This window comes from Mobula birostris, chromosome 5 (assembly GCF_030028105.1).
Source record: "Mobula birostris isolate sMobBir1 chromosome 5, sMobBir1.hap1, whole genome shotgun sequence".
Taxonomy (NCBI): Eukaryota; Metazoa; Chordata; class Chondrichthyes; order Myliobatiformes; family Myliobatidae; genus Mobula; species Mobula birostris.
Window position 1 is genome coordinate 110,056,079 of NC_092374.1, and position 15,508 is coordinate 110,071,586.

Below are 15,508 nucleotides of genomic sequence, written 5' to 3' on the forward strand. Positions count from 1 at the left end.
ATGATGCAACCAGTTAGAAAGCTCTCCATGGTACATCTGTAGAAATTTGTGAGCGTCTTTAGTGACATACGAATTCTCCTCAAACTCCTAATAAGATATAGCCATTGTCATGTCTTCTTTGTAATTGTACCAAAATGTTGGGCCTGGGACAGAACCTCACACCCACACACCATTCCTTGCACCATGACCTCTATTGCTAGTGCAGCTATGACATAGACATCACCTTCCAAACTCACAATATTTACCTGCTAGTACTTTAGGGGCAGCAAAAAAATAAGGTTGTCCTCCAAGCCCGACACTATCCTAATTCAGAAATATATCACAATCAGGTGATATATGTCATTTTTCACTACTGGCATATGTCACAAGAATTGAATTTGCAATATTGCCCTTCCATCATCCATCATTGGGAATCCTCATTATCTGATCTGGGATGGCATATAGGAGGCAGAAGACTCAAACTCAATGTCTTAGGAATAGCTATTCCCTCTCCGCCATCAGATTTTTGAATGGTCCATGAACCCATGAAAAGTACCTCACTATGTTGCTCTCTTTTTAACAATTTATTTATTTTATATATTTCATATTGTAAATTATAGTCATATTTTTATATTACACTGTACTGCTGCGACAAGACATGAAAATTTCACAACATATGTCAGTGACAATGAACCTGACCCCGATTCTGGTTTCCACCATCGCTCGATCAAAACTCGGAACTCTCTGGTTGACATCATGGTGGGACATGCACACAGCTCAGGAGGACAGATCACCACCACCTTCTCCAGGACAACTAGGGATGGGTAATTAAAGGGTGGCTCATCAATGAATAAAGCAGAATGACCGTATTATTTCCCCAAGTGGGTTTTTCCAATATCTTCAATCAGACTCACTTCACTTGTTTTTAATCATAATGCCTAAACAGAGGGCCATTCCGAAGAAAACATTTTCCACAATTATACTTCTGTCACCCTACAGCTCAAGTTAAAATATGAAGGTAGCAGAGGTTTGGAACAGTTTCCTGCAATATGCAGATGATGATGTGGGTTTTAAACTTAGACACTTAGATCTCCGCTAACTAAACATTTCACAGGATGCGGAGAATCAAGGTTACATGATTTCAATGTAAGCAGGCTTTTTGCACTGAAGTTGTGTGAGACTAGATCTAGAGGCCATGGGTTAAGGGTGAAAGGTGAAATGTTTAAGAAGAACATGAGGGGGAACTTCTTCACTCAGAGGGCGATGAGTGTGTGGAACGAGCTGCCAGTGGAAGTGATGGATGTAGGTTTGAATGCAACACTTAAGAAAAAATTGGATGGGTGGGTTATGAAGGGCCACGGTCTGGGAGCAGGTCAATGGGACTAGGGTGAACGTTAACATGCACTAGACACACTTATTAAATAGGAAATAGGATTACCTGTCCACGATGCCACACAGGTCTATCTGGAGGTCACTGAAGTTACCTTGCATACCCTGCTGTACCAGAATGAGATTTGCTGGCTGGTTGTCTATTGAGAACAGTCGCATGCAACCTTGAAACGGACCAATAGCGTTGGAGCATTCATCATCAATGGTGCTTGCAGGGCAGCCTTTGAAATACAACACGTAAGGAACAACTTGGCATGAGAAGGAAAGACTAAGAATGACATAATAGGATAATCATCTGTAAAAATTAAAAACAGTTTTGAATATTGATGTATAAACTGGAACCCCAAAGAGATTGAGTATGATGCTTCTATCTTTCTGTATTTAGAAGAATGAGAGATCTCACTGAAACATGAAAGACAAAAATATTTTTGAAAAAATATTACCAATGCAAATGACAATTAATCATGCTGAATACTCCGGAGCAGGATACGTGACCATCAGAACCAAAAAGGCATAGAATCAAACGCATTTCCACTAGCAGTGTGTAAATCACTTCATGCTCTTCTAGAGTTGTTTGTTCATGTCTCACCAGCAGAAAATTGGATCATTCACCCACAGTTACTATCAACACTAACCTGGCCTGGATATAATAGATACAGAGCGAGCATTCTCAATAGTAAGTGAGTCAATGACTGCTGTTACGTACCCCGTAACTGGGTTGCCAAACCAGCAGAAATGGATCACTCAGTTGGAGTCTGGATTACTAGAACTAAGAAAGTTTTATTAAAGAAACAAGCAACACAGTAATCGAAAGGATAATAAATGCAACAGTTCAGCAATGATAAACACACATGTGCACAGAATTAAGATAACAGGATCAACCAAGCTCTATCGTTGTCTAGGGGTAAATGACCAATTTCAAAGTGACACAAAGTCCAGTTCAATTTAGTTCAGTTCGCAGTAATCGTCGCCATGGCGATGGACAACGTGGGGGGAAGGAGAGAGAGAACGAGAACGAATGATCATTCAAAACGGCTTCCACACACAGACCTGCGATATTGCTCACAAGCAGCTTTCGGGCGAGTCCTTTGTGATGTCACCTGAGGTCACCAACTGTGACACCTCCTCCAGATGCGGTCAATCCTCTGCAGTGAACCCGGCACCCAAGCGAGGGTGGACACACACTGGGTTCCCGCTGATTGTACCTTTCCACCCTGTGCGTTTATGGCCTGGTACTTCCCATCGACTTGTGAGAGGCACACCGCTTCCAGGGTCTCGTTACCTCGGGTGTCGTGTGTGTGTTGCCTTAGCGAACCTGTCCCTTTTTATCCCCCTGCTGGGGTATCGCCTGTCCATCACTTCAAACAGTTCAGGGTTCAAAGGGGGAGCCGATCTTGACAATACCCAGACTGATGGCTCCTTCATTAACACCTCCAAATGCTGCTTCATTGTGTGCCTTATCTCTCCCTCCCCTGAGTACAGGTGGCAGACCAACTGCTGATGCCACTGGTGCTATCCCAGGCCAGCAAACATCTTAATTTATGTGTATTCTCGTCACACTGCAGACTGGACGACATCTGGCAAGTGTGTTTACATACATTTTTAATCTCTCCCTATCCCAGTGTGGTGTCCTCCTGCTTCAAAACATCCACCATTGTCCCTGTACCTAAAAAGATCAAGGTAACATATCTGAACGACTGGTATCCTGGCGCACTCAACTCACTAATAAGCAAATGATTTGAGATGCTGGTTAAGGACTACATCTGCAGCATGCTACCATGCACACTGGACCCCTACAATTTGCCCACCAACATAACTGATCAACAGATGACACAGCAATAGCCACAGTTTTACACACCTGAAGAAGAAGGATGCTTATGTGAGAATGCTGATAATGGACTACAGTTCAGCATTCAACACCATAATTACCTCCAGGCTAGACAAGAGGCTCAGGGACCTAGGCCTTGTCCCTGCCTTGTGCAGCTGGATCCTGGACATCTTGTCAGATCGCTGGCAGGTTGTAAGAATGGGCTCCCTCATCTTGGCCCCTCTGACCCTCAACACAGGAACCCCTCAGGGCTGTGTACTAAGCCCCCTCCTTTACTCTGTGCATACCCATGACTGTGTTGCCACCCACAGCTCTAATCTGCTAACTAAATTTGTTGGCAACACTTCATTGATTGGCCTTATCTCAAATAATAATGAGGCAGCCTATAGAGAAGAAATCATCACCCTGACACAGCGGTGTCAAGAAAACAACCTCTCCCTCAATGTCCCAAAAACAAAGGAGCTGGTTGTGGACTACAGGAGGAATGGAGATAGGCTCACCCCTATTGACATCAATGGATTTGGGGTTGAGAGGGTGAACAGCTTTAAGTTCCTCGGCATCCACATCACCGAGGATCTCACATGGTCTGTACATACCGGCTGTGTGGTGAAAAAAGCACAACAAACAGTTGAAGAAGTTTGGTATGGGCCCCCAAATCCTAAGAAATTTTTATAGGGGCACAATTGAGAGCATCTTGACTGGCTGCATCACTGCCTGGAATGGGAACTGTACTTTCCTCAATCGGAGGACTCCGCAGAGAGTGGTGCGGACAGCTCAACGCATCGGTAGATGTGAACTTCCCACTATTCAGGACATTTACAAAGACAGGTGTGTAAAAAGAGCCCAGAGGATCATTGGGGACCTGAGTCACCCTCACCACAAACTGTTCCAGCTGCTACCATCCGGTAAACGGTACTGCAGTAATAAAGCCAGGACAAACAGGTTCCGGGACAGACTGATTAATTCACGCTCATACAATTGCATTTCTATGTTATATTGACTGTCCTGTTGTACATAGTATTTATTACAAATTACTATAAATTGCACATTGCACATTCAGACAGAGACGTAAAGATTTTTACTCCTCATGAATGTGAAGGATGTAAGAAATAAAGTCAATTCAATTCAATTCAAATTCCATAGATACTGACTTACCTGCTGAGTTCCTCCATTTTGTATGTGTTACTTGGGATTTCCAGCATCTACAGAATCTCTTGTGTTTATGATAAAGAAATATAGCTACTTTAATATTTATCCTTGAAACTAGATCAAAATAACTCACAATAAAATAAAGTGTCTTTGGAAAAATGTTTGGTGTCTATCTTCATGGTAAAATCATCTCAATATTATAAAAAAAAAGCTGTTTTGCAAAAGGATGTGACGTATTTGAAATATTCACTATCACTCTTGGAAGAAAAAGTGCAATGGAAACTTATACAACCAAAGGGAGTTCTCCTCGTCCACCTACTCCATCTGTCCATAGCCCACATACTCAACACACTGTGTCCCCTCCCACTACTGTTCCCATCTGCCCACCCCTCCTTCCTTATTTGGTCTGATTCCCCACCGTCCTTTCCTATCAGATTCCAAAATCTGCAGCCCTTGCTTGCCTCCACCTATCTTCTGCCAGCCTCTGTCACTATTTTATCCTTTCCTTTTCCATCTGCCAATCACCCCTCTTCAACTGGATCTGCCTATAACCTGCTGGCTCTTGATCCATCCCTCCCCCATCTCTTTCTCTTCCTATGCTCCCTCTACTCCTTCAGTCCAGATGAAGGGTCTCATTCCAAAATGTTAATTATCCACTTCCCTGCATGAATATTGCCTGATCCATTGAGCTGGTCAACAGTTTTTGTTTTTTTTTGCTCCAAATTCCATCATCTGCAGTCTCTAATAGAACATAGAACATAGAATAGTACAGCAAGGTACAGGCCCTTCGGTCCACAATATTGTGCCGACCCTTAAACCCTGTCTCCCATATAACCCCTCACCTTAAATTTCTCCATATACCTGTCTAGCAGTCTCTTATATTTCACTAGTGTATCTGCCTCCACCACTGACTCAGGCAGTGCATTCCACACACCAACCACTCTCTGAGTAAAAACCTTCCTCTAATATCCCCCTTGAACTTCCCACCCCTTACCTTAAAGCCATGTCCTCTTGTATTGAGCAGTGGTGCCCTGGGGAAGAGGCACTGGCTGTCCACTCTATTTATTCCTCTTAATATCTTGTATACCTCTATTATGTCTCCTCTCATCCTCCTTCTCTCCAAAGAGTAAAGCCTTAACTCCCTTAATCTCTGATCATAATGCATACTCTCTAAACCAGGCAGCATCCTGGTACATCTCCTCTGTACCCTTTCCAATGCTTCCACATCCTTCCTATAGTGAAGCGACCAGAACTGGACACAGTACTCCAAGTGTGGCCTAACCAGAGTTTTATAGAGCTGCATCATTACATCGCAACTCTTAAACTCTATCCCTCGACTTATGAAAGCTAACACCCCATTAGCTTTCTTAACTACCCTATCTACCTGTGGGACAACTTTCAGGGATCTGTGGTCATGTACCCCCAGATCCCTCTGCTCCTCCACAACTACCAAGTATCCTGCAATTTGTCTTCTTGAACAGACCATAAGAGGAGAATTAGGCCATTCAGCCTGTCAGGTCTGTACTGCCTTTCCATCATGGCTGATTTATTGTCCCTCTCAAACCGATTTTTCTCCATAACCTTTAACACTCTGACTAATTAAAAACCTATCAACTTCCACCTTAAATATCCCCAATGACTTGGCCTCCACAAATATCTGTGGCATTGAGTTCCACAGATTCACAACTCTCTGGCTAAGGAAATTCCTCCTCATCTCTGTTCTAAAGGACCGCCTCGCTATTCTGAGGCTGTGCCCTCTGGTTCTAGACTCCCCCACTATAAGATATATTCTCTTCGCATCCACTCTATCTATTTTCAATATTCAATAGGTTTGAATGAGATCCCCTCATTGCTGTTCTAAAGGGATATACTGTACTTGAATTCAGAGTCTGCACCATCTGGTCTGAGACGCTCCCACTACAGGAAACATCTTCTCCACATCCACTCTATCTCTTGATCTTTTAGTTCTAAACATTAGTTATTATCATAAACTACAGTGGAAAGCTTAGCTCAGTAAGCTAAGGGTTAAAGAATTGTGTAGCTAATATGTAAACTTGTTGACTTGTTATTTTTACTAACTGGGATAAGGATCCGTGGTTTTGCAGTTACCTGAGAAAATGTTGCAGAACTAAGACAATGCATAAGAACCTTTTTTTTAAAGCAGCCTTTCCACCCACCAAATATCAACACAATCACTCACCAACATGCTATCCAAAAGGATTATGGACAAAGACAAAGCAGCCTGGAGCAATGTGGCCTTTAAGTGGACAGAGATAAGAGGCATGAACAATTGGTGACAAGACAGAAGATCTGCGGGAAGAAATGGGTTGGGATAGATACAAATGTAGCATGATAAACAGGATCAATCCAACTACAGGTAATTTTCCTCTGCTGCAGTCATTAGACCATAGGAGGTAGGGGCAGAATTAGGCTACTCGACCTATCGAGCCTGCTCTGGCTTTCCATCATGGCTGATTTATTATTCCTCTCAACCCCAATCTTCTGCCTTCTCCCCATAACCTTTGACCCCCTTACTAATCAAGAGCCTATGAACTTACACTTTAAATATACTGAGTGACTTGGCCTCCACAGCTGTCCATGGCAACAAATTTCAAGGTTGATATTTTGAAAGTAATGCAGGAACATTTAGAACCAAAACTGTAGTAGATTGCAGAATGCTTTAGGTTTCATAAGTGGAATCAAAAGGAAGGGGAGACCATTTCAGCATACATGGCTGAATTGAAGAAATTATCTGAGCATTGTCAATGAAGTGATGGGTTTAGTGATCCACTGAGTGGCCGTTTAGTTCGTAAAATCTTACAAGAAAGCATTCAAAAATGCCTCCTACCTGAAGCACAACTCACATGTAAAAGAGCAATTGAAATTGCTGTATCTTTGGAAACAACAGTCAGAGATACCAGATGAGTTGCAGTCAAGAATAAAAGTGAACTTGAGCAGAATTGCAACTTGTAAACAGAAACTGGCCTGGCTGAGCAGATTATAATACTGTTGTGGCAGGGGCTCTCGTACAACAGACCAAAGCAGGTTTAATGGTGAAACTTGCAGAAAATGCCACAAAGTATGACACAAACAAAGAGTATGTCGGGCAGACAAAAATAAGAAGACTACACAGGGAAGAGAAAAAGATAAAAAGTCAAATTGTTGTTTCGAAAAGAACACTAATCTGCATGCTATTGATGAAAATTCTGATAATGATGAGAGTGACACAGGACACAGGTAACCTTGAGATTTATAACGGATAAATGTGAAAATTAACAAGAGACAAGCAATCTGGCTTATACCAGAAGGGGATGGAAAATTAATTAAAATACAATTGGGCACTGGCTCAGCTATTTCAATCATTCCACAAAATGAGTTTAAATGATATTTCAAAGATAGTGAACTGAAGCCTGCAGATATCCAACTAAGAACTTATACTGGAGAAAAGGTAACTCCCATGGGAATGATATTTGTAACAGTGAAATACAACAACCAACAAGTCACATTGGACTTGTATGTGATAAAAAGAGGAGGAGCAACATTGTGGGGGCGTGATTGGCTGAGACAACTACAGCTTGATTGGAGATCCATCCACTATTTGCATGCCACTTCCCCTGCAATAGAGTCGACTGAAAGTGAATTAAGGAAGGTACCGGATGATGCCACAGCAGTGTTCAAGGATGCTATTGGAAAACTCAAACATATCAGGGGTATGGTTGTGTTAAATGAAAATGCCACATGCAAGTTTTACAAAGCACAGCCAGTTCCTTATACAGTGCTATTTATAATAAAGTAGCCAGTGAGCTAGATCACATGGAGGCTGAAGGAATTGTTTACAAGTTTGAGTGGAGCCTATTGGCAGCACCAGTGGTCCTGGTCACCAAGAAGGTTGGGCTTTTCAGGATTTGTGGTGACTTTGAGGTCACCATCAACCCAGATGATCAATACCCTCTGCCCAGGATAGAAGACGTCTTTGCAAATCTTTCTGGAGAGAAACACTTCAGCAAAGCGTACTTAGCTGAGGCCTACCTACAGATGGAGGTGGAAGAGTCCACCCTTTTTCTCGGCATAAACACTCACAAAGGGCTTTATTGCTATAATCGGATGTGTAGCCCCCCCCACCCCCCGGCCACACGGCCACCCTCAGGGTCGCTCGGCTCGCTGTTGTCTAGGGAAACAGCCTCGGCCCTGCCAAACTGGGTAACTAGTTTGTGTGGATGTTGTGTGAGGTACCCTACCCCGCCCAAACAACCGACAATACACCAGATACGATTAAGTGATTTACAGTGTATAGATATTACTGGAACTATATAGTTAAGAGAGAATAAAATATGAAAGGAAAATAAAAGGCGCCACACTTATCAAAGTTCAATCTCTTCGTGCACAAAATAGTTGGAGCTCAAAGACCTTCTTCTTCACCCGGCGACCCCTCGGACCACCTCGACCGGCCACCTGGGACCAACAACAGTGGTCGACCAGATGCTCCACATGAGTCCATCTCCGTTTCCTCGCCGAACGCCCTCCTCGGGGTCCGACCCCGTTAACGGACATCACAGCACATCGTCCATTCTCTGTCTCGCTCTCCCGCCTTCTCCCCCAAAACCCCGCGCATACAGTATCTTCAAATACACCAAAACCATAACAACTATCCCAATTGGTTAATAATATATTTCTTATCACACTCTAAACCAGAACAAGCTGCTAGCGCAAACTTTCTCAGCGTTTAACACAACAAAGCCACATTCCCCAGATTAACATAACAAAGATGCCATTTTAATTAGCCTCCGCAGCAACATAAAAGTCGAAACCCCCTTACACTCTCCCCCCACCAAATAAAGTCATGTCCTCATGACTTCTAAATAACTCGCCAACCAGTCCTACAGACACACAACACACACATACACAGATACACACAGTGACAGTGCTCCCCAAACAGTGGACCTTACTCCCATCCAACGGGCGCTACATAAGCCAACCTATCTGGGAGCTTCTTAACCCTCCGAGACCTCCGTACCCCCTCACCTAAACCCAAAAGGCTCAGACACTACTAGGGATACCTTGGGCCTGCTTGCCAACTCCTTTCTCACTCAGGCCACCACTACAGCTCGGAGCCCACTGTCCCATGTCCGGGGCCCCGCCTCTCCTCCTTCCTGATCCTGCCGTAACTCAGATTGCCCACAGCTAGCCTTCCCCACTACACCTGACTCAGTGGGAGAAGGGCCAAAGGTCTCTTCCTCAATATCGGGGAAGTTAGCGAAAGGCAGCATGTACCACATGTGCAGCACATCATCCTTCGAACCCGTATCCTTCCTCATTCCCTCGATCGGTAGCTGCTGTTTAAGTTTCTCCAAACTGAAACATTTAGCCGGGGCTACCCCTTCAGCCTCCTGCAGTCGAGACGTCAGCTTCTTCGGGGACTCCTTTAACTCTTGCCACAGCCTCAGCAGTTCTGATCCAGGGTTCTTGGCCATCTCAATCTGGGACGCAGTTACCCCATCAGCTTCTTCCACCCTGACCTGAAAAGCAGCAGTTACAGGATGCTCAGCCTCCGGTTGTTTCTTCCTGAGGATGTCTTCCAGGTCAACTTTCAGTTTTTCCACTTTATTTAAACTCGCGATACTCATCTTTAGGTTCCTTTCAAGCGTCCGCCTCCCTTTTCCAAGATCTGTCTTCCATTTCTTCACCTCCTCGGGAGTGTAGTCAAACTCCCCTCCCTGGGCTCTCGGTTTTCAGTTGACCTTAGTCAGAACACTTCCTTGATCTTCCCCAACTTGGAAGTCTTCCAATCTTTTCTGAACCAACGTATTGAGTTTCTGCTGACCCCTTCGAAGGTGGGTCATTGTTTCTTCTCGCTGGATTAATTCATCAGTACATGACCGCAGTGTGGTGCAAATCCCCTCTCTTCCCTGTGTCTCATTCAGATTGATGACCTGGGTTTCCATCCCCCGGTCCACCACCGTCTGTCCCAACACCAGGAAGTTCAATTGGTATGTCGGATCATTTTTCTCACATTGCACCAAACTCCTCCAGCCAAAAACTCCTCCACATTTGACACTTTGCTTCGGTCGCCCGGGCTCAGCCACTCGCCTCGCCTCATAGTCCCCCCAGGCGAATCCAAGCTCTAGGCAGTCATCCACATACGTCAAAACTCCACACACCTTCACTTCCCCCATGGTCTTCCTCATGCCCCGCGGGAAGGATGCAGGGGCTCTGGATATGCCCCTGGGCATCTTTTCGGATCGGAAGAATCCTAGGGAACTAGTAACGGCCGTCTCCAGCTCAACAGCCGCACTCCTCAGGATCTGGCAACATCCACTCCTCAGATGCAGCACATTAAACCACGTCGCATCATCCACACACACTCTGCCTCCATCTTCCACGCCGCTAGGGTTCAGTTGCCGCGACCTCTCTCTCACTGAGGTGTCTTCAGTGGTCAACTCCCCTCCCTCGTGGTAGTTCGGAGCATCTACTAAGAGGGTCTCACCCTCAGCTACTTTCCCCAAGCCATACCACCACTGGGTCTCGTTTAAATTTGTTACTGGCTCAAGGCTGTTACACACGTCCTCAGAAGCAACTCAACACGCTGGGTGGCCAGACAATGCCTCCATGAACTCCAGGGTCATTAACTAATCATCGTCTTCTGGATAACCACTGCCACTAGTACCCAAAGTCTCCGGTGCCCTTGCGGTTGTCAAGGATAAATGCTTCAGACACCGGTTGTAAAACGAACTGTACAACAACTTGATCTGTGCCCCGGGGTCGAGGATAGCCTTAGCATCGCTTCCCTCTATCCATAACGACACCCTGGGGCATGGTCCCTCTAAGCCTTCAGGAATAGGGTCTTTTTCTTGCGGAAGTTCATTGGTACATTGTTGGGAACGTGCTTCCCCAGAGACCCCAAGCCGTTCCCCCACTGGACCTCCACTAAGTTTCCCGACACCTCTCTGATCAGCTGAACAACTGAAGCAGGGGCTGATCCCCTGAAATGATCCCCCTGGCACTGCAAGCAATTTAGCCGCCCTCCTAGCCAGAGAAGACACACTGAAAACTTTCCTCCCTCTTTCAAATAACTGGCAGCTGTCACTACGGTGTAAGTGAACCTGACAGCTCTAACACCGTCACCAGCCCGCCTACTCAAACTTTCAACCAATCCCTGTCGCTCTCCCTCAACCGAGCACTGCCACTCAGCTAACAACTGAGAGATCCGCTCCACCCACGTCTCACACATCTCCTCCCCTCTTGGGGTGGACACTATCCCAAATGCCAGACGGAGCCTGCCAGAGCTAGAACATTTATTCGCAGACTCTACCTCCAAATCAGACCACTCTTTCCTCTCTCTCCCAAGTGCATGGACAGCCCCGAGTGCCACCTCCAACTCATCAATGCCAGCCTGAACTCGAACAAAGACCATACCCACAATGCATACAGCAATCACCAGCAAATAACCCACAGAGACACACATTACAGATTTAAACAGGGCATCCACACAGCATACCAGTAGACCCAATCCCGGACAAAGCTCCCACAATGTAGCCCCCCCTGGCCACCCTCAGGGTCGCTCGGCTCGCTGTTGTCTAGGGAAACAGCCTCGGCCCCGGCAAACTGGGTAATTAGTTTGTGTGGATGCTATGTGATGTACCCCACCCAAATTACAGACAATGCACCAGATACGATTAAATGATTAATAGTTTATAGATATTACTGGAACTATATAATTAAGAGAGAATAAAATATGAAAGGAAAATAAAAGGCGCCACACTTATCAAAGTTCAATCTCTTCGTGCACAAAACAGTTGGAGCTCAAGGACCTTCCTCTTCACCCTGCGACCCCTCGGACCACCTCGACCGGCCGCCTGGGACCAACAACGGTGGTCGACCAGACGCTCCACACGAGTCCTTCTCCGTCTCCTCGCTGAACGTCCTCCTCAGGGTCCGACCCCGTTAGCAGACATCACAGTACATCGTCCATCCTCTGTCTTGCTCTCCTGCCTTCTCCCCCAAAACCCCGCGCATACAGTATCTTCAAATACACCAAAACCATAACAGCTATCCCAATTGGTTAATAATATATTTCTTATCACACTCTAAACCAGAACAAGCTGCTAGCGCAAACTTTCTCAGCATTTAACACAACAAAGCTGCATTCCCCAGATTAACATAACAAAGATGCCATTTTAATTAGCCTCCGCAGTAACATATAAGTCGAAACCCCCTTACAGCTTATTTTTGGAAGAACATCTGCACCTGCACTCTGGCAGAAAGCTATGGACCAAGTGCTCCAAGGACATCTAGGCACTTAGTGTTACCTGGATGATATTATTGCTACTGGTGAGGATGACAAGGAACAATTCCAAGACCTCAAGGCAGTTTTAGAAAGATTAGAAGATTATGGCCTCAGAGCACAATGCACCAAGTGTAATTCTTTAAACCAAACATCACTTACAGTCGTCACACCATGACGCATAAAGATTGCAAACTCAAGCAGTGGTGGATGCCTCAAGGCCAAAGGATGTACCAGAGTTGTCGTCCATTGTAGGATTTGTCAATTTCTATAACAGGTCCCTGCCAAACCTGGTACTGTGCCTCACACCTTGAACTCATTCCTACAGCTCAGGATGAAATGGCAATGGACAAAGCAGTGTGAGGTAGCTTTCCAAAAGGCAAAGGAAATGGTGATGTCAGGCACTGTACTCACACATTATGATCTACATCCTGCAGAGAAGCTTGCCTGTGGCGCCTTGCCTTATGGTATAGGTGCAGTCATGTCACGTTATGAATGATGAAGAGAATGGCCCATAACCTTTGCATCGTGTTCCCTTACCACTAAGAGAAAAATTACGCACAGATTGTCAAGAGCGGCTTTGAGTCTGGTTTGGAGTGTAAAGTATTTCAACCAGTACTTGCATGGGAGGGAGTTTATTCTCATTCAAAAATCCAAAAATACGAAGTACATCTGCAGTATGCAATCCTAAGATTTGTCTTTCCCACAGACAGCCATGAAACAAAGAAAAACCATGGTACCCGTTCAAAGCCACACTCCCCATGCACTAAAATGAGTGAGTTGTGCAAACAACTGTAAAGATAACGATGAAAAACACAGTATATAAAACACAAAATTGAAAATTGTACTGGCATATTCAGTTCAGCTCAGTGTTCATTATCTGCAGGCTGCCCTGATTCAAAATTGCCCAAAATAGCAACTGAGAAAAAGAGTGGCCAGAAACCAGAAACACATCATGATTTAAACCACAGAGACAGCATTAATTAATCCTTGTTCCAGTGCCATCCTCTGACAGCATCAAGGGTGAAAGAGATCATACAGACCTCACCTCGGGAGTAGCGACCGAGAGGGAGAGAGGGCCCATCACACTCAATACCTAAATACCTTCCACCGGCAGCAGCAAGTGAGAGGGAGAGAGAGCCCGTCACACAAAAACACCTTGCCTCGGCAGTGGCAAGTGAGAGGCTGGTAGATGAAGCTGAACACCTGCTTCACCTTCCATACTCGCCTCGAAGATTTCTATCTCCTTGGCATTTCAGTGGATGAGTTCGGCAAGAAATGGAGCCAATCAGGACTCCAGGCTTCTGGGCCTCAAGGGCGCACGGTTCAATTGAATCGTTATGGAAATCTGTCAGAGACAGCAAAGAGCCATATCACTCAATTGGCCCAAAGACACACCACCAAAATATAGATTACTGATCATCAACCACTATTGTCCATCTTCAAAACAGAAAGGTGTTCCACTAACAGCAACAGCACGAGTGCAGGGATGGGCTCCGTTTCTTGGAGGACACGATTACAAGTTCAAACTCAAGAGGACAGCTAATCATGGAATTGCTGATGGATTATCCTATTTACCCTTGGAAAAAGAGATACCTGAAAAAAATTACAAAATAGGATACTTCTCTTGACATATTCTCACTAATGCAAATCAAAAGTGTCCCTGTTACGGCGGAGATTACCTGAAGGGAAACTTGAAACAAATCCACACTCAGGTCTACATTGCCACTCAAAATGACTGGAATATGTAGCAGAAATTCTGGTACTCCCATTTTTACCAGTGACGGGATGAACTTGCTCTTGATGGAGATTGCCTTTTGTGGGGATTGAGAGTGGTTGTACCATCCAAGCTGAGAGCTGAAGTGTTAGAGGAGCTACATGCTCGTCATCTAGGCAAGGTCAAAACTAAAGTGTTGGCTCAGTGCTTTGTCTGATAGCCTAGGATAGATCAGCAGATCAAGCAACTTGTCATGTACTGTTCGGGAAGGCAACACGTTCAGAAGATGCCAAAAGCAGTACCTCTCCATCCCTGGGAATGGCCTGCAGTGCCCCAGCAGAGTGAAAGATGTTACCATTGAAGAATAAGAACATTTTAGGCATGAATGGAACAATTTAAAATTTTCTATGCTGTGGATATCTATGTAGTATACTATGTGTGTTTTATATATATAAATAATAGCTAGAGAGCAACATTTTGCATATTTGAGCTTGTTACATATTTGAGCTGAGCTGCATTCTATATTGAATTGCAGTTTAGAGCTAAGCAGGGAAGAGTGTAGTGTATTCAATATTTCAGTAATACTTGAGTAATATTGTAAATATTTTTTTAAGTATTCTTTGTTTACACATTATGGGTTATGCGTAATATGTAAGTGAACAGCATGCACTGTTATGCCATTATGTCACATGTGAACACCTTATTAAAGAAAGAAACTAAGTACAAGAGTATCCCCAGCTCCCATGTTTTTCTTTCAATTAGTTTTTAGAGTTACAAAGCATAACAACAAAAAGCATTGTTGGCAAGTGCGCCTGCAGTAAGTATTTGCTGTTTGATGAACTTCGACTTGAATTGTTGAGCTAAGAGTTTGAGATTTGGAAACTTCAATTCACACCATACGGGGAAAATTGTCTGGACACTTAATTGAAGAAAGCATTCCTAATTCATTGGTTAAGTATTCTACAGTAAGAGAAATAGGAAGGTGTGACAATGGTGAGCCCTTTAATTTATCCAAAAGAGACAAGGTTCTTGTTATCTCTTTGGAAGAGTGCAGGGACTGGAAGGAGGGTGACTAAGCTGACTGTGGTACATGACTGACTCAAACTGGAGAGTGAAAAAGAATGTTACAGTATTGGAGTCGGTAAGTTGGGGAGAGTGTTACTGA

General features: G+C 44.6%; 1 protein-coding gene across 1 annotated transcript in view; it reads right to left on the reverse strand.

Moving 5' to 3' along the window:
- The window catches only part of LOC140198396 (contactin-associated protein-like 5), a 1,159,251-nt gene that overhangs the window by 485,947 nt on the left and 657,796 nt on the right, over positions 1–15,508 (reverse strand). The window contains exon 10 of the mRNA XM_072259489.1: positions 1,418–1,589. Within this exon, the coding sequence (XP_072115590.1) occupies positions 1,418–1,589 (172 nt within the window). The remainder of the gene's footprint in view (positions 1–1,417; positions 1,590–15,508) is intronic.